The 23,066-nt window shown below is 39.7% G+C and overlaps 1 protein-coding gene across 2 annotated transcripts; it reads left to right on the forward strand.

Moving 5' to 3' along the window:
* The first annotated feature begins 13,457 nt into the window (after window positions 1–13,457).
* On the forward strand, window positions 13,458–21,630 carry LOC118564213. Of its 2 annotated transcripts, none has more exons than XR_004931725.1 (2): window positions 13,458–21,413; window positions 21,530–21,630. XR_004931725.1 is itself a non-coding variant. In XM_036141612.1 (2 exons), exon 2 carries the CDS (start codon window positions 14,880–14,882, stop codon window positions 21,009–21,011), a length of 6,132 nt encoding a protein of 2,043 aa, XP_035997505.1. In that variant the 5' UTR covers window positions 13,458–13,747; window positions 13,864–14,879; the 3' UTR covers window positions 21,012–21,630. The 2 variants fall into 2 exon arrangements, 1 of the variants encoding a protein (XP_035997505.1); XM_036141612.1 differs by having other exon boundaries at window positions 13,458–13,747; window positions 13,864–21,630.
* Window positions 21,631–23,066: the final 1,436 nt, after the last annotated feature.

Raw genomic sequence — 23,066 nt, forward strand, 5'->3', positions numbered from 1 at the left:
GCTGTTGGGTTTTTTTTTTCTTAAAAAAAAAAAGCATTTTAAATCGGAATGCATAATGAGTTTAGAAATCGATAGGTTTCTTTAGTCCTTTGTCAATTCATGGCACCATTTTTTCCCTGTGAGTTACCATTTCACCCTTTCCTACCTCCATTTTGTATCCATAAACTTACCATTTTGGACACATTTACTGAAAATGTGCATATTGTAAAAATGCACAGAACTCACATGTAATTGAATATATTATGCGTTTTATTTTCTGGGGAAAAAAAGCATTATATCCTATTTTCCTTCATTTTGGTTCTGATTCACATTCTGATCCCATATAAATAATTTTGACCCCTAATTGAACCAAAAAAATTCTAGGCAACCTATATCTATTGAAAACATATAACCAGATTTATTTACAATATACAATGAGTGGAATATAGAGAGTTACCTAAATGACAGTTTGCCAAAGCAGATACGAAGTGTCCCACCAGCAGGTATAAACTGATGAATGGTCAGTACATCCATAAATCAGTTTATAGCTTCATTTTGGAATTTAAAAGTTTGGTACGAAACAACCACTTCTTTGAAGGTATGAAGTGATGAACGCTGAAATAAGCAGTAATTAACAGGGTTCTGGCTGTGCTTTGTCTTAGACTGTGTGTTGCAGGTCCTACATTAGTTATGCCTGCAATTTCTAAAATTAAATACTGCTTTAGATTTTATCTAAAAAAAATGTCCACCCCTGTTGACAGAAACCTCCCTCTGATCGTTGGAGCTAATATTGATAATAACTTTTTTTTTTAAATAATAACATAAATAGTTCTGTCCAGGAAGCACCCCCACCTATCGCCCACTGACCACTGGAAATAGGCACCATCCTGCATGGATAAGCGGGTAGAGAAAATGGATGGAATAACATTGTAGCTATTTTGACTATAATTTATAGTGCTCTTTAAGTGTTTCAAAATACTACAAACAAAAGAAAAAACAACTACAGGTAAATAAAAAGGCCTGTAGTTGTGCAACAACAGCTGATGGAAGCTTGTGACGGTGCTGTGAGTGTAACAGAGACTGTGATCAACACCCCCCCCCTCTCACACACACACACACACACACACACACACACACACACACACACACTCCTCTCAGAGCGACTCCACTCTAGTCACCACGTCCAGCATGGTTAAATTGTTTTTCCCCCCCCAGGATTTAACAGTCTTTATAGCCTAAAGGCTGTTCTTAGGAGGCAGCTAATATTCCGCTTTGTTTATTTACAAGCATGCCACAATGTTGCCTTGATTTAATTGCATGATGATTAATGCCAAATATTTGCCTTCTTACAAGTGTTATATGTTTTCATGTAATTTGCCAGAACTTTTGTGGTTGATTATTTTCTTTGACAAAACATGGACCCTTCTTGAATGGCGGTCGGGGCCACACTAGACCCCTTGGTCTAAGTAAGATGGAAATTAATGAAATAAAAACTTTAGCTAACACAGTACAAAAAGGAACATTTTCTTTTGTTATTTGATATCAAACATTAAATGCCAGAACTGTTACAATTATTTCACACAGAAGATTGTCTTCATCCCAAAGGAAGTTTGGACGTAGCAACTCTTAACAGAGCTACTGCAGCAAGCTGCCCCCTTGTGCAGCACAGTATTTTAACTTTGCTAACTTGCTTTGACCTTGTCGTCCCGTTGTGTTGTGTAGTCAGAATGCATCAGACCTTTTGTCACATGCGTTCATCTGTTTTCTGCTCTGACGTGTGATGGCTGTGTAAAGAATCCGGTTGACTCTGAGACCCAGCTGTCAATCTGATGCTCATGCCTTGGAACAACAACACAAATGCTGGGTCTGAGAATATTAATGAATGGAAATATCTTTCAATATTGTTGCTGATGTTATTTGTTATTCACAAAAAATATATGTTGGTTATTATTGTATTCAGAGAATATTATTTGCCACTGTACCTTTTGCTGTCATGTGTGTATTTTTCCATGTTATAAACATTCTGAGGATGTTCTTATGTGTTGTTTCATTGAATCTTGGGTAATCTTTTTTTCCCCTTCGAGCAGTTTTCTGACTGTATTGGTAAGGACAAATAGCTTGTTTTTCTTTGACATAAAAAAAGAGAAACCAAATATTTTTTCCTCAAATCACTTGCTGCCATTTTTATTCCAAAGTTATTTTAGTGGTTATCTGTGCAGATCTAAGAGCATCTGGTTCTGCACTTCATACCAACAAACAACATCTACACCCTATCAGCTCCTCTTTCTCCCTCCTGTGTCCCTGTTGAGTTTGCACAGCATCTGTTATTATCTTCTGTGGGTGGAAGAAATTTGAGACAAACAAGGAACAAAGCAAGACATGATATTATATTTTATCTCAGGACCATAATAGCAATAATACATGGTGCAAACATTGCTATGGCAGCATTTGTGAGAGAAAAAGTTAGAAAGCTATTTAACACACACATTCAGAGTGCTTCCATTCATCAGCCAAACCTGCTGAAGGAGCTAATGTTAGAATTGTGCTCCTATAGAGATCAGGCATATATATTCTATTCAACACATACAGCCATAGATATGCTGAATAAAATGTTTTTATTTTGATCTAAACCAGCTCCAACTGAGTTAATCTTAACCCATAGGGCAGCCTGCGGCCCATATATGTACATTTTGCTAGCTTTCTTCTCGATTCTCAGTATATAAGTAATTTTAAAGGATAATTGTGTGAAACTTGACATCTGGGGTATTTTAAGGGTTATTTGAGCCCTCATAGAAAGATCAGATTATGATGAAAAAGGACTTCAAAAAAAAAAAAAAAAAAATCTAATTAACAAAAAAATGGCTTGAAATCAATGTTTCAGTCTGAAGTAGCTGAACAGACCTCGTGTCACAAATGTAGAAAAAATAATAATTAAATGCAGCTAAAATTAAATGTAAGTAAAGTGTAAAACTGCCTTAAGGCATGGGTAATTTTAGTGCTGTGTCAAACTGATAAACTCCAAGCTTTCATCTGCACATTAATAAAGCCCCACATAGAAAATTGCACCATTAGTTGTGCCACGCTATGTTGTCGGCAAACCTATGATGTAGTAGGAGGAGCTGCCAAAGCCACCATGGTTCTTAGCTGTTTCCCACCAGAGTACAATAGCTTTTGTTGCATTCTAAAATGCATCAAATTTCCCACCAGAGCATAAATGAAACAGATTGAAACTGTAAAAAAAAAAAAAAAATCTGCTTTTCCAGATGTCAGACACTGCCCTAAGGTCTGAGCTTTAGTGTCAACATCATGTCAGTGATACAACTGGAACCCACTCTCTGGCACAGGAAGGTGGGAGCATTTTCCAACCCCAGGTAGATGGCTAACAGCTAGCCAGATGTCCACCACCTGTTTTAGCTAACTTCGGCTTTAAAAAAAAAAAAGAAACTATTCATATAAGTGGGATACTTTGCTATGTTAGCTGTGGTTAGTCTATATTTTCACAAAAGGCCCTTGTTTCATTGGAGCCTGTATTTTATGTTTTCTCGAACAACGGCTGTTTCTATGTAAACTTTCATTGCTTGAACCTGCTAACTGTGTCAATCCTGTATATCTGCTGCGATTCTCCTGTTCACTCTTGCTCCACCAAGAAAGGTGAAAGAGTGATACGAGCACAGGCAATCTTTTAACTGAAAACTCTGCACACATATGGAATAAATGTGTGACAACTTCTCATCAAGTTCAAGAATTTATTAACAGAAATAAATGAACATCCATTGAACGCCATAAGAGAATGTTGTTTACCTGAATTAACAATATATTTCCATCAACAACTCTTCTTTACTAGGTTAGGGGAAACACTGCAAGTGTGCAAGTGGAAGTGGCATATTTGATCGTTTTAACCACCAGAGTTGATCAGGCTGACTACAGTGTTTAGTTCGTCAGATGTGTGGAACATTTCCAACTTTTACGACAACCTTCTGCGGCTTCAAGACGCTCAATTAGAATCCAAAGCAGAACAACCCGAACAGGGCGAGCAGTGGGGACCTTGGAAGGAGGGCAAGAATAAAAAAAAAAACATGAACAGGCTGGGTACCACTGTTGCTTAGTTGATTTACGTGCATTTTGTGCTCCTCAGGGCACAGACTTGATTGATGCTCGTGTTTATCTACATGCGGCAAAAGCATAGAAATACCGCATTTCATGTTTACATCTGACTGAGGTTGTTTCCGTCATTTTCTGAGGGACGTTATGTTGTTGTGTGAGGCTAAATGTATTTTAAAAAAATTATAGGGATTTATACCATAAAAGCTCAAACTCATGAAAAAACATTGGGTTTGATGCTCCTTGAGTTAAATAACACTGAATGAGTTACATTTCAGTTTATTTGGGTGAGTTTTAGAACATTGTGGTGTGTTATTGTGTTATTGGCATTGGTGCTGCATGTTTTAAAGGCAGGTTAAAAGTTTATGTGAATTACCGCACACTTTCATGCAACGTTCATTTTTGTACATGCCGGGTGGTGCATTAAACATTGCATCACCAAATGTATTGTGCTTTGTACATGACGCCCCTAGTCCTTGGAACTACAACTATATTTTGTTATGAGGACCTGAGGGCAGCCGTTGGAGTATGTGGCTCTTACAATTAATTACAGTTGGAAGGAGCTTAACCATGCAGGGCTGTGAAAGTTCAAATCAGGCACAATCAGCTCTTCCAAAAGGTCAATGATTCTATCATTAAAAGTTGTAAATTTGATTTCTTAAAGCCCTGATCCTACTGGTAATAAACATTTCTTGAGTTCCCTTAAAATGTAAGAGAAGGCATTAATCCAATTATTTTAAATGAACACCTTAGTGGTTCAGATGCAATTTAGATTTGAGAAAATCCACAAGAAATTCATGCTTGTGCCCCAATTCCTGTTTTTAACATTCAGTGAAGTTGAATGTTGTATATACTCATTCTACCATGGAAAAAGAACATTTCTAACAAATCATTGCAAGGCCGAAAATAATATGAACATGTTTAAATTCAACATGTTCCATAGACCAATTATCTTTCTTTGCCTTGAGAAAGTTATTCAGGAGTTTATATATGAACTGTAACTCCAGAAGGACAAACAAAACCTTTTTCATTGTGACTCCTTTTCATTGTTCTCTCTAACAGGGAAAACACATCTCAAATTAGGACACCTGGTAGAAAAGTAATTTTAGCAGGATTGTGCTGGAGGTGCAGATGATGACTAACCACACTGACACACACTTAAGTGTGGAAAGATAACTAAGCGAAATTTGTGAGACATAAAAAGCGTATTAGTATGAAAGCTGGAACAAAGCTTTAAAAACTGGTAGTGGTCTTTGTCTCAATGAAATGCATAATTTTATTATTGCTTGTATACATAAAACATCAGTAAATTAAGTGAGTCTAAGGTTTGATGTGGGGGCAGACAAAAACATTCACGTGTGAGTCAGCAGTTCTGCAGGATGCAAACAGTAGGATACGTAAGAGTGACTCACAAGGAGACTGGCAGAATTCTGATGATCAAGAATGGCTGCTGTATATTCTTTGTTATTTGAGTCTAGCATGCTGTGTCACAGAGTAACCATTTAGTCCTTTCTCACTCCCCTTTTTCTGATAATCATTAGAAAGAGCCAGGAAGATTTGTTCAGTTCTGATTACTGGTCAGTCTGTGAAAGTTTTACAAATACAGTAAAAGTATGTTATTCAAATAATTTGAGTTATGCAAAATGTTTATGGTAAATGTATAATGTCCTAATAAATACATACATTTAAACTGTTTACATAGAGCAGGTTGCTTGTTTGTCTCGCAAGATCTGGCAACGCTGGTTAGCTGTTTATTAGACTGAAACCAAATCATCACTTTCAAGCAGATGAGCAAAAAAAACAGGAATGCATTGATATTAAGACGCATATTAAGACGTTTGTCATATACAAACATACATTCTTCTTCTGGCAACTTAGGCAAATGAAACAGTAGGATTAGGTTTTGGGAAGCAATAGTAATAGATTTGCTCTGCAAAGAGGGAAGAATTAGACATTACTTTTGTTGCATAGTTGACTTAATCGGAGAGGTCTGGTCACCCCATTTTAAGTGGTACAGCAGCACGATAGTTTTCACAAGCCTAACGAGCCCTCTTGTGGCTATAGATGGTAATGTTTATTCCTTGCTTCATGCTAGTCAAGCCTGATATATAAGTTGCACCTGAATATAAGTCGTGGGATCGGCCAAACTATGAAAAAAGTGCGACTTATAGTCAGAAAAATATGGTAGTTCTTTTATTAATCTTGTGGGTCTCTGACTATGGAACACCATTAAACTCTACTATAATTGAGTACAACAGTAACATTCCTGACAGAGTGACATATAGTTGACTCTGAAAGATTTTCTGGGTCACCTATGTTATTAAAAAGCTGCTGTTGGCATGAAAACGAAGAGCAGCACAAAGAAATTGTTCAAAACTGAGAGCGTCCCTTTGTGTTGGAAAATCAAAGTATGGGATGAGAATATTGTCATAAATCAATAACAGCAGCGAAAAACGGTAACACTTGAAAACATATTAATCCAAAAATGTTAAGACATCTTGGTCTGATCAGTCTGACCGGTGTGCTACCAGTTGTGGGAAAGTTCAGACATCTCATTTTTGGAATTACCCCATCCCGCACCCCAGGGGCACAATAAAGATTTTGACAACCTCCCCTTTCTGCAGCAGTGGACAGTTCTTCTTACCAGTCAACCCTGGATTGTTTGTCAGGCAATTGTTATGACCACTCATCATTAGTGGTGTTTTCTGAGTATTTTACCTCCATTATCAGCCACAGCAGTTCTGTCCATATGTATAGCCTATTTGATAACTATAATTTTAATTGATTTGGAGGGACTTTTTTAATCTTTCCATGTAAATCTTGATTTTTACACAAACCTTATATACTTCATATTCTGTGTGATATGGTTTTTGGTATTTATACTTTCTATCTAGCAATTATTTACACAACTTCCATTTATTGACACTTCCTCCTTCACATCATATGGTTCAACAAGCCTTACATGTGATTCAAAATGATTGTATACATGGTTTATTTATGTGAAGGAGAGCCTATTGCTCAAAACATTCCTTAGGTGACACATTAAATAAAAATGAGTCAAAACATGAATCCAGCAATGTGTTCCAGGTCAGAATGGATTTATAGCCTCTTGAGCACATCCTGGGGTCTGCCTCCAGAGTCTCCTTGAAAAGGTTCTCCTTTTATCTCCTCCCAGAAGAAAGACCTCCTTACCCTGCCTCTAAGGCAGAGCCTAGCCACTCCACAGAGGAATCAGCTTCCAGCCAATTGTATCCGGGTTCTTGTTTTTACAGTGATGGTCCAAATCTTCAGACCATGTGTACAAGAGAAGTGGAACATAGATGGAGCGGTAAATCGAGCAGTAATGCAGAGAAAGTTTCATCCTTACCATAAATCTTTACCAAAACCGCTAAATTCCTCTCACGTGGCATGCTGGGGTTAAAATGCCTTTTTATTGCTTGATTAGGGGCCAACACAATAAATAAATAAATAAATAGATATATAAATAAATAATAATAATAATAATAATAAATGCCAAGACTAAACTCAGGTGTTTTTTTTCTACCAGATAGAAAACCAGCTGCAGTCCTGTGTTTGGTTTGAATTTAACGGAGAGGTGACAGATCCAGACCAACATACATTAGCCTATTCTGATGGTGTCCCTGACTCCCTGATTCTTCTTTGTAGCAATATGTTCATGACCCTGAAGTGCTGTGCTGTTTTATTCAGAAAGTGCTTCTTTACTCATGAACATTTTCATGAGTAAATTTAGAAATCTTTTAAAATAATCTATTGCACAATGATTTGTAACAAAGGCTGTTAATGTAAACTCTTAATGCACACCAGCTTTTTTTATTCCTTTTTATACTGCAAATATGAGACATTGAATCTGTAATCAGCTCCATCCAGCAGGAGATAGCTCTTATCAATAATGGCAGTAGTAGGAATGTTGATTTCTGTCTGCAATTCAAACAAAGTGGTGAAAAATAATCAATTACTGCATTTCTTTTTGTCTGCCAAACACAAAGTGGCCACTTACCTCCCAAACTCCATTGGTGAGTGGTTGACAGCCCTGTACACCTTCTTTACTGCACGCTGCCAGCACCACAGTTGAGCTCTGATTCAGACAAAGAGGAGAAACAACAAAAATAATTCATCTGTCGGAAACAGGCTTGGCCAGCTTGACCCAGTTAGGTTGTCAATTTTTTGTATCAAAGGCTTTGCCTAGTCTTTCTGTGTGACTTACTGCAAAGGCTTTAGATGTATTAATCCACCCCCTAAACCACTAACCTAAACCTAATTCACTGTGTGTACTGCTTCTGTTCTGCTTTCCTGCCTGATCAGAGATGTGTTTGTTTTGATCTGATTGAATGTGATGTCATTCTCTGCTCTGCTCTGCTCCAATCATTAACGTTCAGCAGTAAGACCTGGAGCGGCTCTAATTACTAGAGTCACTGTACCTGCTGATCTGCCTGTATATTCCTGCCTCTCTCTAGCTATTTCACGATCAGATTAAAATATTCAAATTAAATTATTGGATTGTACCATTTATATGGGCACACAATCAATTAATCCGATCATAATATGTGTGCATATGCACCTGCCGCATTTATCAAAGTTCCCTAACAATAAAATCACAAAAGTAGTTCTTCAGTCTTTTTTAAACAACAAAAAATAGTAAACAAAGCAATTTTATACAAGTTCCTTTGTCGTCCTAGCGGCCAGGCTGGACTTGCATGATGTTCTAATCACAGTTGAAATGTTACAAAGTAAGCAAAAATGTTGAGCTCTTTTATTTTTTTTTGAACAGAAAGCTTGTATCATCCCTGACCATTTTGCTTTTTGACAAATTTCCGCACTCATCAACGCAGAAATATGTCACGTTTACGTCGGGCGCATTTTTGCGCACTTGGGCCTGTTTGCCACGTTCGGAATAACTTGAGCCCAACAAGCGCTTTTTTGCACGTTGATCAGATTATCAATCGGCTTAAACAACTCCTCTCATTCGGAGTACAATTTCATTCCGATTTGGCTTAATCCGATTATCATGTTCCGATTGGTTTCTTTACATTACACATTTTTGTGTAATGTAAAGAATTGTCCCTTGGCCGATTGGCCTTTTATGACGATTACTTTTGTAAATGTAAACGTAGCTATTGTGTGTTTCTGCCAGACTCTTGAAAGTCATTGTGTGAGTAGACCATCCAGTGTTTGTGGGTTAATAAGGACCACCCCTATCCCTGCCCTTCTAGTGGAGTGTGGAGAGATGCCTTTGAGTCTTAGACGAGAAAAGCTAAGCCTACAGTATGCTGGAAGAATACAAAGCCAAGAACAGAGTAACTCTGTGAAGCATCTGCTGGAGGAGAGCTCGGAGTTTGCAAAGGGGGGGAGGCGAGGGTGATTTATTAAAAGAGTGTGGGCTGAGTAGCCAGAATTACGCTAAGAAATGTCCCCTAGAGTGGTACGGGCATCTGTTTCATCATGGTTGCTCCCAGGTTTGTGAGTGATTCAGAGTGAGGAGCCACCTAAACACTTGTGTGAACCTGCAGCTTCCCATTTGGAGCCACCTCTGGCCAAATAAAAAGCTGCTTATATGATATACCCCCATCACCTGACTTAAATCGACCTGTTTGCTTGGGCACCAATCCAGTTACTAGATTGTGTTTGTCTTTCTCAGTACAAGGAATTCCGTCGTAGTGAGAACTTGGACCAGCACTGGAAAAGCACAGTTCCTCCTACTGTCCCTTTGTAATGCAGTTGTCAGTTTTGTACAGAACTTCTAGATAATTGACCTGGGCAATCCAAACTGGCTGTCAAGCCCCTCAGGTGCCAACAGGTAGATCTCTGAAAACAAGAGACTGAACAGCAGGGATTGGTCAGAGTTTTCACTCCTTTTTCTGAATACATAAATTATTTACAACAGTCAGGATGTAAGGACCATTTCACCCAGTATAATAAAAAGTGTTTCTGAACAGGATTACTAACTATAACTATAAGCAGCTATTTATGGACATGTGTGATGTCTCCACCTTTAGGTATCATCACACATGACTTGTTAGGAATTCATCTGCTCATCAATACCGTTTTCTATTTCTGTGAGAATGAAAGTATCCCTTAGATGATTTACAGGCATTTAATGATCATAGCACACAGACTGGTTAACATCTACATCTGCATTAACATCTACATCTGACAAAAATAGAGGAATATTTACACTTTACGTCCAACCGAGATTGTTTCCAAAATTGTATTTCTTCTTTTGTGCGTGTGTATAACGTTATTGGATGGAACTAAATGTGATTCCGTTTCTTTGTACAGGTTTAAACCGTAAACACTAACTCATAAAAACCAACAGGTTTGATGCTGGGTTTCAGTGCTGGCCCGAGCCTCTTGGGGGCCCTAAGCAGAATTTGATTTGGGGGCCCCTCTCCCACCATGCAGAATCACCTATGCTAGAAGATGATTGATACAAATGTCACGCTATAATGTTATAGCGAATATTATAATAACCAAATTGTTTGTATTGATTTTTCATATTGAAACAAAAGACATCCCATTCAAAACATACAGAACTAAAGAGTAGGACTCAAAATTTACATCACAAAAACAGCTAAAAGAACACAGACAAAATAACAAGACAGATCCTACCACTACCATATACACCACCCGTGTTCCAGACACTCTTGGGATAACACTGGATACATATAATTATTATCATTGTGGTTGTTATTGCCAGTCATACCTGAGGAGAAAAAAAAGGGGAGGGGGTGGGGTGGCGAAGTCGCTAGTTATGCTGAAGCAGTTGAAAATTCAGATTCAAAATAGGAAATAAAAGGTTGCCAGACCTTGAAATATCTCTTAGTGTTGCCCTGTAAAGTAAATCTAAGATGTTCCAACTTTAGGTGTGCCATCACCTCCTCTACCCATCTTTTGTGATTGGCAGTGCTGCTTTTATCCAATTAAATAAAATCAATCTCCTGGCCAACAATGAAGAAAATGCCATTGCTTTCCTTTGACAGTCGTCAATTCTGTTGCCACACCAAAAATGGCTACCAGAGGAACGGGTTCAATAATTTTTCTTGTAAATGGATGAAAAGTTTTGGAAGATTTTGATCCAGAATTATTTAAGCCTGGGGCAAGACCAGAACATATGAGATGTGTTGGTTGGAACCTGTTTACATCTAGGGCAAGTCGGCTCAGCTCCCTGGTCAATTCTTGCCAGTTTGTCCCTCGTGAAATGAAGTCTATGTACCACTTTAAACTGTGTTAGTCCTTGTCTAATACATACAGACGAAGAATGTATGTATTCTACTGCCCACCTCCATTCATTATTTGATTTAATTATTCCTCCCGTTTCCTTTTTATGTGGTCAAGGGATGGGGAAGCCACCCTCTGGATATTTACATAGAGCAAACTGACCCCCTAGTAGTCAGATTCATATCCAATAGCCCATCCATCCACCCACTCTGCAGTGATTCAAGAGATGAGAATGTGTTTTTCACAAAATCTGGAATCTGAAAGTATCTGAAGTAATTAGTTTTTAAGGGGATTCCATATTATTTTTCCAGCTGAGCAGCAGACATAAGTACACCATCTTTAACCAGATTTTTAACAGATTCCACCCCAGCTCTATACCATTCCTTAAATGCTGTTCCCCACAGAGCTGGAGAGAACAGGAGAGCAGACAGGAGGGCATTTCTGTTTTTAAAATGAGTTCTGAATTGGACCCAGATTTTAACAGGGTTATTTGTGTAAAGGTGCTTGCTTAGGGGCAGAGGGGCACAAATCCGGGAATGCAGGGATATTGGGCTAGATGCATATCTTTCCATATGTACCCATACTGGGGTTTCCTCATCATCTAATTGCGAGACCCAAAATAGCAACTTATATAGATTAGCTGCCCAGTAATAATGCATATCATTTGGTAGAGCTAGGCTCCCCTCCTCTCTCTGTCTCTCTAGAAACTCTCTTCTTATCCGGGGGACTGTTTTTTTTTCCATATAAAGGTAGATATATTTATTTAATGATAAAAAAAAGATTTAGGAATAAAAATTGGTATTGTCTGAAATACGATCAGGAACCTAGGCATTATGATGATTTTAACAGAGTTTATCTAACCTGCCAATGATATTGGGAGAGATGACCACCTTTCTATATCTGATTTTGCCTTATCTGCTGTAACTTTAAAATTGTGCTTAAATAAATCTTTATATTTGCTTGTTACCGTAACACCTAAATATGTGAATTTGTCTTTCTTTGTAGTAAAAGGATAGGCCTGGATTGATAGTCTCCTCGTCTGTCCATTAATCGGGAAAATAACACTTTTTTCTAGATTCATTTTATAACCTGAAACCCTCCCGAAGTTTTCAATAATACGGAGAGCCACTGAAATGCTTGTGGCAGGATTTGACAGGAAATGGAGAAGGTCGTCAGCGTACAGCAAGAGTTTATGATTTTGCATCCCCCTGCGTATCCCCCCCCCCCCCCCCAGTTCAGCAGCATTCCTCAACATTTGTGGAAGGGGCTCGATTGCTACATCAAACAGCAGGACTGACAGAGGACACCCCCCGTTCTTGTTCCCCCAAAACAGAGGGAATGGGTAAGGTATTGCATTATTCGTTCTTACCATATCTTGGGGATTTGCATATATTAACTCAATCCACAAATGAAATTTGGGACTAAATCCGAATCTCTCAAGGATGGTAAACAAATAAAGATACTCCATTCTATCAAAGGCTTTGTGGTCTTCTGTGGATATTACAATCTCGGGATCAATGTTATCTTCAGCAGTGTATATCACATTAAAAAGGCGACGGAGATTACTGCGAAGTTGTTTACCAGCAACAAATCCTGTTTGTTGATACTTGCTGCTAGTAACACAACACACATACACACACAGATCTGGTTTCCAGAGTTTATTGAAGCAGCAAGAAGTGGATGATGAAAGCCAGAGTCATTTACCAGATGGAGGTTGCAGGGATACAGAAACTGGCAGACGGGAACAGACAGGACCAGGACCAGGACACGAGCAGGAACAGGACAGGCATGATGGTCAGAGGACTGGAGACGAACCGGTAAATGATGGCCAAACTGAGGTGAGTTTATATGGTGGAGTGAGCAGGTGGAATGAGTCCATGGTGATTGCAGCCTGACAGGTGTTCCTAATCAGGACTGCACTGGAGACGGAGCGAGAAATGTTCAGTATGCAGCCTTCAAGCTGCATCATGACAAAAATACTTTAATCTTTTTTCAAAACTTCTGAATACAAATACATTCTTCCATCATCATTCATTCATTTATATCACTTGTTAAAGTTATTTAATTGTTAATTGTAAAAAAAAAAAAAATATATACATTGAAAAGGTTTGTATGGCTGCTGCACACTTTGCATCAGTGTAAGTGCTGTTGAATTCATGTTAAAATGAATCATTCATTATTTATGCTAAATAGTTTAGGTAAAAACTTTAAATGAGTAAACTCATGTGTGTGTTATAAGATTAAACACGGGTTAATTTCATAATGTTTTTATAAGTTTGTTTTATCAGCGCTGTTATGTTTCAGCTAGGAACCAATGTTTGTACTTGTGTACCACTAGGGTAAATTAATCGATGCTACACTCTAAAAACTAGATTGCAAAGCCTGATCCAAGCGTGTCAAGAACCTCTCTTCATGACAAGCGGCTAATGAGGTATTATTATTTGTTTAGTGATGCATTTGTTTATACTTGTGCAGCGCAGCATTCTGCTCTTATTTGTACTTGGACACTGTTTGTTTGAGCTGATTTATATATTTGTGTCTGTACAGTTCTCACGGCATGAAAGTATAAACGCCATTAAGCGTGCAAATGGAGTGTCATGTTAAACGACATGAGAGAAAGGACGAAATAAATGCCAGTTAAAGAGAAACCGATCCGTGTCTGTCGTGACGAGAGCTACAGTGAGAACTCACCTGCTCAACACGGGTAGGAGAGATAGAAGGAACGACGCAACTTCGCGACGGAGGTCCAGAGCGTCCGGTGCATCCCGCGCATTCGGCGCGTCGGAAAAGAAGCCTCCGGTGCATCCCGCGCATTCGGCGCGTCGGAAAAGAAGCCTCCGGTGCATCCCGCGCATTCGGCGCGTCGGAAAAGAAGCCTCCGGTGCATCCCGCGCATTCGGCGCGTCGGAGAAGAAGCCTCCGGTGCATCCCGCCCATACGGCGCATCAGAGAAGTAAAGCCCATAAACATAGTCGGCATAGCAACAAGAAGCTAAAGGGAATATACTGAGTCGAAAGTGCAACTTTTCAAAGAAAAGCCAGCAAGTGCTCCGCCAGTCTTCAAGTTAGTGGTGAGAGAATTGGCTCAAGATTAAAGCTGCAATCAAGGACTCAGGTATTTTTACCAATTAAGAACACACGTTTTGGGAAAATCTGATGTGAAGACGTTTGCAACGGATGAGTGTCAAAAGGGATAAAGATTCAAATTGACGTCATTCTAAGTGAATATTAAGAATTGTGTATTTGTGTTTTATTATCACAAAGGTTAAAGGGACACTAAGTTGAAGCTAAAAGCGTGGATGTTGAAATATTTGTCTAAATACATACCCTTGTTCTATTTAAAGTAAGATATAAGTTTGATAAGTTGCTAATTCTAAACAGCTCTTTGATGCCATTTGTGTTTAGAAATTGAGCTAAGCAGACTTGCAAGGTTGCATGCAGTGGTTGAGAACCTTAGTAGTTATTCACATTCAAGCTCACTGTACTTTGCTTTGACACATAGTCCCATAGAAATCCAAGTTAAGACATCAGACATATCACATAATCATTTAAGCTATTTTAAAAATGTCTGACACAAACACTGAGTCCTGCCATAAAGATACAGGATTACATGCTGAACCTGAAACCACATTGAGTGAATCAGCAGAAGTAAAAAAGCTACGAAGAAGTGAAAGAGTTCGAACTCTCACAGAAAAGGGAAAGGAACTTGAAGAGGAAAGGCTAAAGACCTTACAACGTCGATTTAAAATTACCTATGAGAAGTGGAGGTACCATGCAAGAGTAGGAAAGGAAATATTGTCTGACACTGTCTCAGAAGATGACATAAATGAGCTAACAGAAGCTATTAAAGTTACGTGTTCTGCAGTTAAATCTATCTATGAAGAATTACGTAGAGTGCAATCACCTGAACCAGATGTACGACGAAAGGTTGATGCATGTGTATCCCTCTCAGAGCATATTATTCTAAAAGCACAAAGACAACTCTCAGGACATCCAGTGACTGAAGGAGATGAAGAATGGCCTGATTTTGGATCAATCCTACATTCCACAAGTTCTCGATCAAGGTCTCATCATTCAAAGCATAGTTCTGCTAGCTCTAGCATCTTCTCAGTCAAAAGAAATGAGGCTGTAGCTGAAGCTGCAGCTGCTCAAGAAGTTCTAGCAGTGTTAGATGAGCAAGATAAAGAAACAACAGAACTACAAAGACTAGAAGCTGAAGATAAAAAACGACTAGCACAGTTTGAATCTGAGAAGCTAGCTAGACAGCAAGCTATTCAAGAACAGCGTAGAAAGCTTGATCGCCTTGAAGAAGTTAAGAAGCTAAACGCTGCAAGAGCTCGAGCAAAAGTCTATGACCAAGCTGGAATATGCGGCACACTTAACTTACTAAATGATGTTGAATCAGCAGTGGATTTTCAAAGTTCTGATCCACTACCCGTTCCTCAGCCAGTCACAACCCAAACTCTTCATGTTTCAAGTCCACCTTTCATTCCACAATCACATCCAGTCATAACCCAAACCCTTCCTGCCTCAAGCTCCCCATTTGTTCCCCAGTTCCCACCAAACACAAGTCAAGTTCACCTCCAAGCCCTGCAGCCCACATCACAGGTTCCAATGATACAGCCACACACAATACAGGTGCAGAACAGCTCAGATGTTGCTTTGGTCAGTGCACTAGCAGAAGCTATTAGTGCCAATCGTCTTCCCACACCAGAGCCTTCAATATTTACTGGTGATCCTTTAAGGTTTAACGATTGGCGACTGTCATTTGTAACATTAATTGACAGAAAGAACATTCCCAAGAATGAAAAATTGTACTACCTAAGACAGTATCTAGGTGGCATTGCAAAGAAGGCAGTGGAAGGATTTTTCCTACTAGGTACAGAAGCAGCATACGACTCAGCCTGGCAACTCTTGGAAAAACGCTTTGGAGACCCATTCATAATAGGGAAGTCTTTCAGAGACAAGTTACATGGATGGCCAAAAATCAGCTCCAAAGACGGCTCTGAATTAAGAGAGTTTGCAGACTTCCTTCGGAGTTGTGAAGCTGCAATGCCCCACATCAAAACATTAGAAGTCCTAAATGACTGTAACGAAAGTCAGAAAATTCTATTGAAACTGCCAGACTGGTTAGTGTCTAGTTGGAACCGCAAGGTAATGGAAAGCAGACTAGCAGATGCCAGATACCCATCATTCAAAGAGTTGGTTGACTTCCTGTCAAAGGAAGCAGATCTCGCTTGTGATCCCATCTCATCCATTCAAGCAGTCAAGAGGATAGAAGCGGAAAGACAAAGGCAAGACCGTGGTCGAACTATCCAAGCAAAGACACTGTCTACAAACACAACGCAACACAACATCCCTTCATGTGATTTCTGCAAAAGAACAGGCCATACCCTAGCCAACTGTAGGAAGTTTTGTGAAAAGACAGTTCAAGATCGGGTTAAGTTTGTTCAGACAGAAAGGCTTTGCTTTGGATGCTTGAAGACAGGTCATCACTCTAGAAAGTGTGAAAACAGAAGTACATGTGAAAAATGTCAGAAAAAACATCCAACATGTTTACATGTCGACAAGTTTTCAGAACGTCAAACATTCAGAACTCCAAAGGGGGACGACAACTTAAAGGACAAAGCAGTAACCAAAGAAACAGTTTCAACAGGAACAACTAATAGAGTCATACAGGCAGGTCTAAGTACACAGACATCCCCAATCGTGCCAGTTTGGGTCTCATCCATAAAGCAGCCTGATCAAGAAATTCTGGTCTATGCTCTTCTAGACACGCAGAGCGACACAACTTTCATTCTGGATGAAGTGGCTCATGACCTCGACACAAGAAAGGAAAATGTTTGTTTGCGGCTGTCTACTATGTCTAACAGGTCAACAGACATACCTTGTCAAAAACTGACAAATTTGCAAGTCAGGGGATTTAACCTAGACAAAAGAATCCCATTGCCACCACTTTTCACAAGAGAGTTCATTCCAGCAGACAGAACACATATTCCAACTTCCCAGACAGCTCAAAGGTGGCCTCATCTAGAACAACTAGTTGACAAGATCCCACCACCATTAGATTGTGAAATAGGCCTTCTGATTGGTTACAACTGTCAACAAGCCCTCCTTCCAAGAGAAATCCTGTCTGGTGAAGAAAATTATCCCTATGCTCAGCGTACAGATCTTGGATGGAGCATCATCGGTTGCTTTAGTGCAGCTAGTGATTGCAGTGATGCAATAGGAACAAGCCACAGAGTCATAGTACATCAAGTGACACCTACCATCCAACCTGCATTAACATTAAGAAGAGAAGTGCACTTTGTATGCAAAACCCATGTCAAAGAAATCAATTCAATAGACATAATCAAAGCTCTTGAATCTGATTTCACAGAACACACCACAGATGACATAATGGTTTCACAGGAAGACCTTCTCTTTTTGTCTAAAATGAAGGAAGGCATCAAGCAGATGGAAGATGGCTACTTTGAACTCCCGCTTCCTCTCAAGACAGTTAAACCTGATCTTCCAGACAACAAACTCTGTGCAGTTCACAGACTCTCTGCTTTAGAACGACGACTGAGGAAGAATGAGCAGTATTTCAAGGATTATGTCCATTTCATGAATGACATAATCACTAGAGGAGATGCTGAGAAGGTTCCCCAAGCTGAACTTGAGAACAAACCAGCGTGGTACATTCCACACCACGGAGTATATCACCCCCATAAGCCTGGAAAAATCCGCGTGGTTTTCGACTGTTCAGCACGCTTTCAAGACACCTCTCTAAATGAAAATCTCTTGACTGGACCAGACCTGACTAACACATTAGTTGGGGTCTTATGCAGATTCAGAAAAGGGTCAATAGCTATAATGTGCGACGTAGAAAGGATGTTCCACCAGTTTCGAGTAGCAAAGAAGCATCAAGACTATCTCAGGTTCCTCTGGTGGGACAATGGTGATCTAAATTCAAAACCCTCAGTCTACCGGATGAAAGTGCACCTCTTTGGGGCAGCTTCATCCCCTGGTTGCTCCAACTTCGGATTCAAACATCTCGCTTCTCAGGGCCTTGGGAGGTTCAGTGAGGAGTCTGTCAAGTTCATACAACGAAGCTTTTATGTAGATGATGGCTTAATAAGTGTTGACTCACCAGGTGAAGCCATCAATCTGATTGAGGAGTCAAGAGCCTTGTGCAGAACAGGAAATCTTCGGCTGCACAAGTTTGTATCCAATAACAAGGAAGTACTTGCCACAATACCACCTGAAGAATGCGTGCAAACCAAAGATCTAGACATGACCCTCGGAGAACCTCATATTGAGCGAGCACTCGGTGTTGAATGGTGCATCGAAGCAGATGAATTTCAGTTCAGGGTTGTGGTGAAGGAGAACCCACTGACAAGAAGAGGTGTTCTCTCGACTGTTGCATCCGTTTATGACCCTTTAGGATTCGTAGCCCCTTTCATATTGGTTGGCAAAAAGATCCTTCAGGAGTTATGCAGAGACAAAGTAAGTTGGGACGAAGATCTCCCTGATCACATTCTGTCAAGATGGGAGTCATGGCTTAAAGATCTGCCTCATTTAGCTGCCTTGAAGATCCCAAGAAGCTATTGTCCACCAACCTTTGGAAAGGTCAAGCACTATGAACTTCACAACTTCTCAGATGCAAGTTTCGATGGATATGGTGCATGCTCGTACCTCAGAGCAACGAGTGAAACAGGAGAAATCAGTTGCTCACTTGTCATGGGGAAGGCGAGGGTAGCTCCAACCAAATTAATGACTATCCCGAGACTTGAACTGTCATCAGCTGTCACTTCAGTCCGTAATGGCAAAGTCCTCAAGAAAGAGCTTGAGATAGAAAATCTTAAAGAGTATTACTGGACTGACTCAAAGGTGGTTCTTGGTTATGTGAACAACGACGCCAAGAGATTCCACACGTTTGTCGCTAACCGGATTCAGCATATAAGATCTAACACTAATCCTGACCAGTGGCGATATGTCAGCTCTGAAATGAACCCAGCCGACTGCGCCTCTAGGGGGCTAAGTGGAGTCCAGTTGAAAGAGTCCAATTGGCTGCAAGGACCAGACTTTCTGTGGCAGCAGCATCCATTACCTCAAGAGGAAATGGTGGGAGAAATCGAATCAACTGACCCTGAGCTTCGTAAATCTTATGTTCAGGCAGTAAATACAAAGGAGAAGGGATCAGTGGTGAATCGTCTCACTAAATTCTCCGACTGGTCTAGAGCAGTGAAAGCTGTCGCTAGGCTCAAGAGACTTATTAGAGTGTTTAAAGGTGTTCAGCCAAGAACAAATGACTCAACCAGTCTCGAAGAACAAAGAGAAGCAGAAATCTTTATCATCAGATTGGTGCAAGAGGAAGCTTTTCCTGAAGATATACAAAAATTGAAGTTCCAGAAACAATGCTCTCTGAGCAAACACAACAAGTTACATCAGTTGAATGCTTTCTTGGATGAAAACAACATTCTCAGGGTGGGAGGACGCCTGTCTGAAGCAGCTTTACATCATAATGTGAGGCACCCTGCCATACTTCCAAAGAAATCTCATGTATCATCCTTGCTTGTTAAGCATCATCATGAGCGGATCTTTCACCAAGGGAGAGGCATGACAATGAACGAGCTTCGTGCAAACGGGATATGGATCATAGGTTGTGGAAACATGGTCTCCTCACACATTCACAAATGTGTGAAATGTAGAAGATACAGAAGAAAAACTGAGGTTCAACAAATGTCAGATCTGCCGAAAGAAAGAACCAAGACCTCTCCTCCCTTCACTTATTGTGGTCTAGATTGCTTTGGTCCCTTTATTGTGAAGGAGGGAAGAAAGGAATTGAAACGATACGGGTTGTTGTTTACCTGTTTGTGTTGCAGAGCGGTTCACATAGAGTTACTAGATGACTTAACTACAGATGCTTTCATGAATGCACTAAGAACATTCATCGCCATCAGAGGACCTGTGCGCCAACTGAGAAGCGATCAGGGAACAAATTTTGTGGGTGCCAGGAGAGTGTTTTCTGAGTTATTAAAAGGAATGGATCAAGAACAACAAAGAAAGATTGGCTGTGAATTTGTGATGAACGTTCCATCAGCGAGTCATATGGGCGGCGTATGGGAACGTCAAATCCGAACGATTCGAAGCATCCTGACAGCCATGCTCGACAAATCTGCAAGCAGACTTGATACCACAACTTTGAGGACCTTTCTATATGAAACAATGGCTATAATCAACAGCAGGCCTCTGAGTGTTGAACATCTTCATGATCCAACCGGTCCAGAACCTCTCACACCAAATCATATATTGACCATGAAGTCATCAGTTATCCTGCCTCCACCTGGAAAGTTCTGTGCAGAAGACCTTTATCTGAGTAAAAGGTGGAGAAGAGTGCAGTTTCTAGCCAATGAATTCTGGCAAAGATGGAAGCGTGAATATTTACTAAATCTCCAACTAAGGCAGAAGTGGCAAAGACAATCACGAAACTCACAAGTAAATGATATAGTGATCCTGCAAGATGACAACTCACCAAGAAACGAATGGAAGCTTGGCAAAGTCGTAGAAGTTCAGCCCAGCACAGACGGCATGGTGAGAAAGCTGAAGCTACTTGTCAGTGACACCACATTTGAGAAAGGAAAACTACATACCAGAGCTACTTACCTTGAGAGGCCCATCCACAAAGTAGTTACCTTAATAGAAGCCAAATAAGTTATACACATAACTTCACATTCATACATACACATTCACTTTTCTACACTCACTCAAGGTTTGTCTTAGAAATCTCTCAATTTAAGTTAATGAGTGATTTGGTGGGAGTGTAAGTGCTGTTGAATTCATGTTAAAATGAATCATTCATTATTTATGTTAAATAGTTTAGGTAAAAACTTTAAATGAGTAAACTCATGTGTGTGTTATAAGATTAAACACGGGTTAATTTCATAATGTTTTTATAAGTTTGTTTTATCAGCGCTGTTATGTTTCAGCTAGGAACCAATGTTTGTACTTGTGTACCACTAGGGTAAATTAATCGATGCTACACTCTAAAAACTAGATTGCAAAGCCTGATCCAAGCGTGTCAAGAACCTCTCTTCATGACAAGCGGCTAATGAGGTATTATTATTTGTTTAGTGATGCATTTGTTTATACTTGTGCAGCGCAGCATTCTGCTCTTATTTGTACTTGGACACTGTTTGTTTGAGCTGATTTATATATTTGTGTCTGTACAGTTCTCACGGCATGAAAGTATAAACGCCATTAAGCGTGCAAATGGAGTGTCATGTTAAACGACATGAGAGAAAGGACGAAATAAATGCCAGTTAAAGAGAAACCGATCCGTGTCTGTCGTGACGAGAGCTACAATCAGGTTAAAGGTTTGTGTGCATTTACGCACACTTTCATGCAGTTCTCAAGCAGGCTTAAGCTTGCGCACATGTTGCTATGACAGCAAGTCCAGGATGAGTTTCGAAAAACCAAACAATTCAAGTTCATGCCAAATCGTCAACATTAAAATCCAGCTAACTGAGATAGCGACATACGAACAACGGGCCCCTGGGCTGCCTCAGATCAGCATCTTTGGGATGTGGTGAGAACTGTCCACTGTGGTTCTACGCTCTTTCAGGAGGAGTGCTGCTTGTCAAGAGTCAATGCAATCTGCTGGGTTTCCTTAGATACGTGTCATTTATAAGGTTGAATATCTCCATCATACCAATTCACTTTTTTTTACAAGCAAGATTACTTACATTCACAGATTTAGTTACATTTCACACAGCACAGATCATGTTTAAGGCGGGACACAATCTATTACCAAGCCATGTACAGAAAATGTTCAAAGTACGAGAGGGAGGATATAATTTGAGGGGTAATTAAAATTTTGTAGTATCATCAGCACATACTACAAGGAGAATCTTTTGTGTCTCCATATGTGAAGTTCAGAATAGGCCTGTCATGTTATGAGGAAAGACCGAAGAAGTTGTCCCAGTTGGAAAGCGATGCTTCCATTTATTTCTCTTAAGCATGTAGTAGCAACATACAACTCTTCTGCCTCGAACCTATATCACTCTAGTTTCCTAGAGCTCCCCCAGTGGTCAGGAAGCCGAACTACCATTACTGTAGATATACAGCAGAAACCAATCTCACGACAAGGCCGAACTGAAGCAGTGTGAAAACTTAAAACAGTTTAAAATTATGTATAAGGGGATGGTTTCTGATCACTATAGAAATGAGGGAAAGAATTGATTATTAAATAGAAATGTTGTATGCTGTTAAATTAGCAAGGCACTTAATTGGTTGTTTATTGTTATTGATTTAACTTGCATTTTGTTTAAGTAGAGGAAAGAAATAAAAGGGATAAGGGTCGGGATTATATGTGTTTGCTTCTATCCACTCCTTTTCAGACAAGAAACAGATCAATAACGGACATAGAAGTCTTGAAAATGTATTAATTCATGTTATGTATTTTGCTGATCCTGCTTCGTTGTCTTTCTAATTAGTTGTTTGTTCTTCCAAAGGTCTGAAATATATCTAAACCTAAAGTCTGCGAGACACCTTGATACATACTTGCAACAAATAATAAAGGCAGAACAGAGTGTCAAACCTGCTACTAGCAAGTTGAATCTAATAAAGTGGCCATGAGTTTATTTTCACTATCTACTGTCAAAGCTCCTTGTTTTATATCTGACTAGTTTACATGACAAGGTGCCAAAAAAGCAGAATAATTTGAATTAATTGACTGCTTGGAGCTTAGTTTTAGTCTTATCTTATGTG

The sequence above is a fragment of the Fundulus heteroclitus genome, chromosome 9 (assembly GCF_011125445.2).
Source record: "Fundulus heteroclitus isolate FHET01 chromosome 9, MU-UCD_Fhet_4.1, whole genome shotgun sequence".
Taxonomy (NCBI): Eukaryota; Metazoa; Chordata; class Actinopteri; order Cyprinodontiformes; family Fundulidae; genus Fundulus; species Fundulus heteroclitus.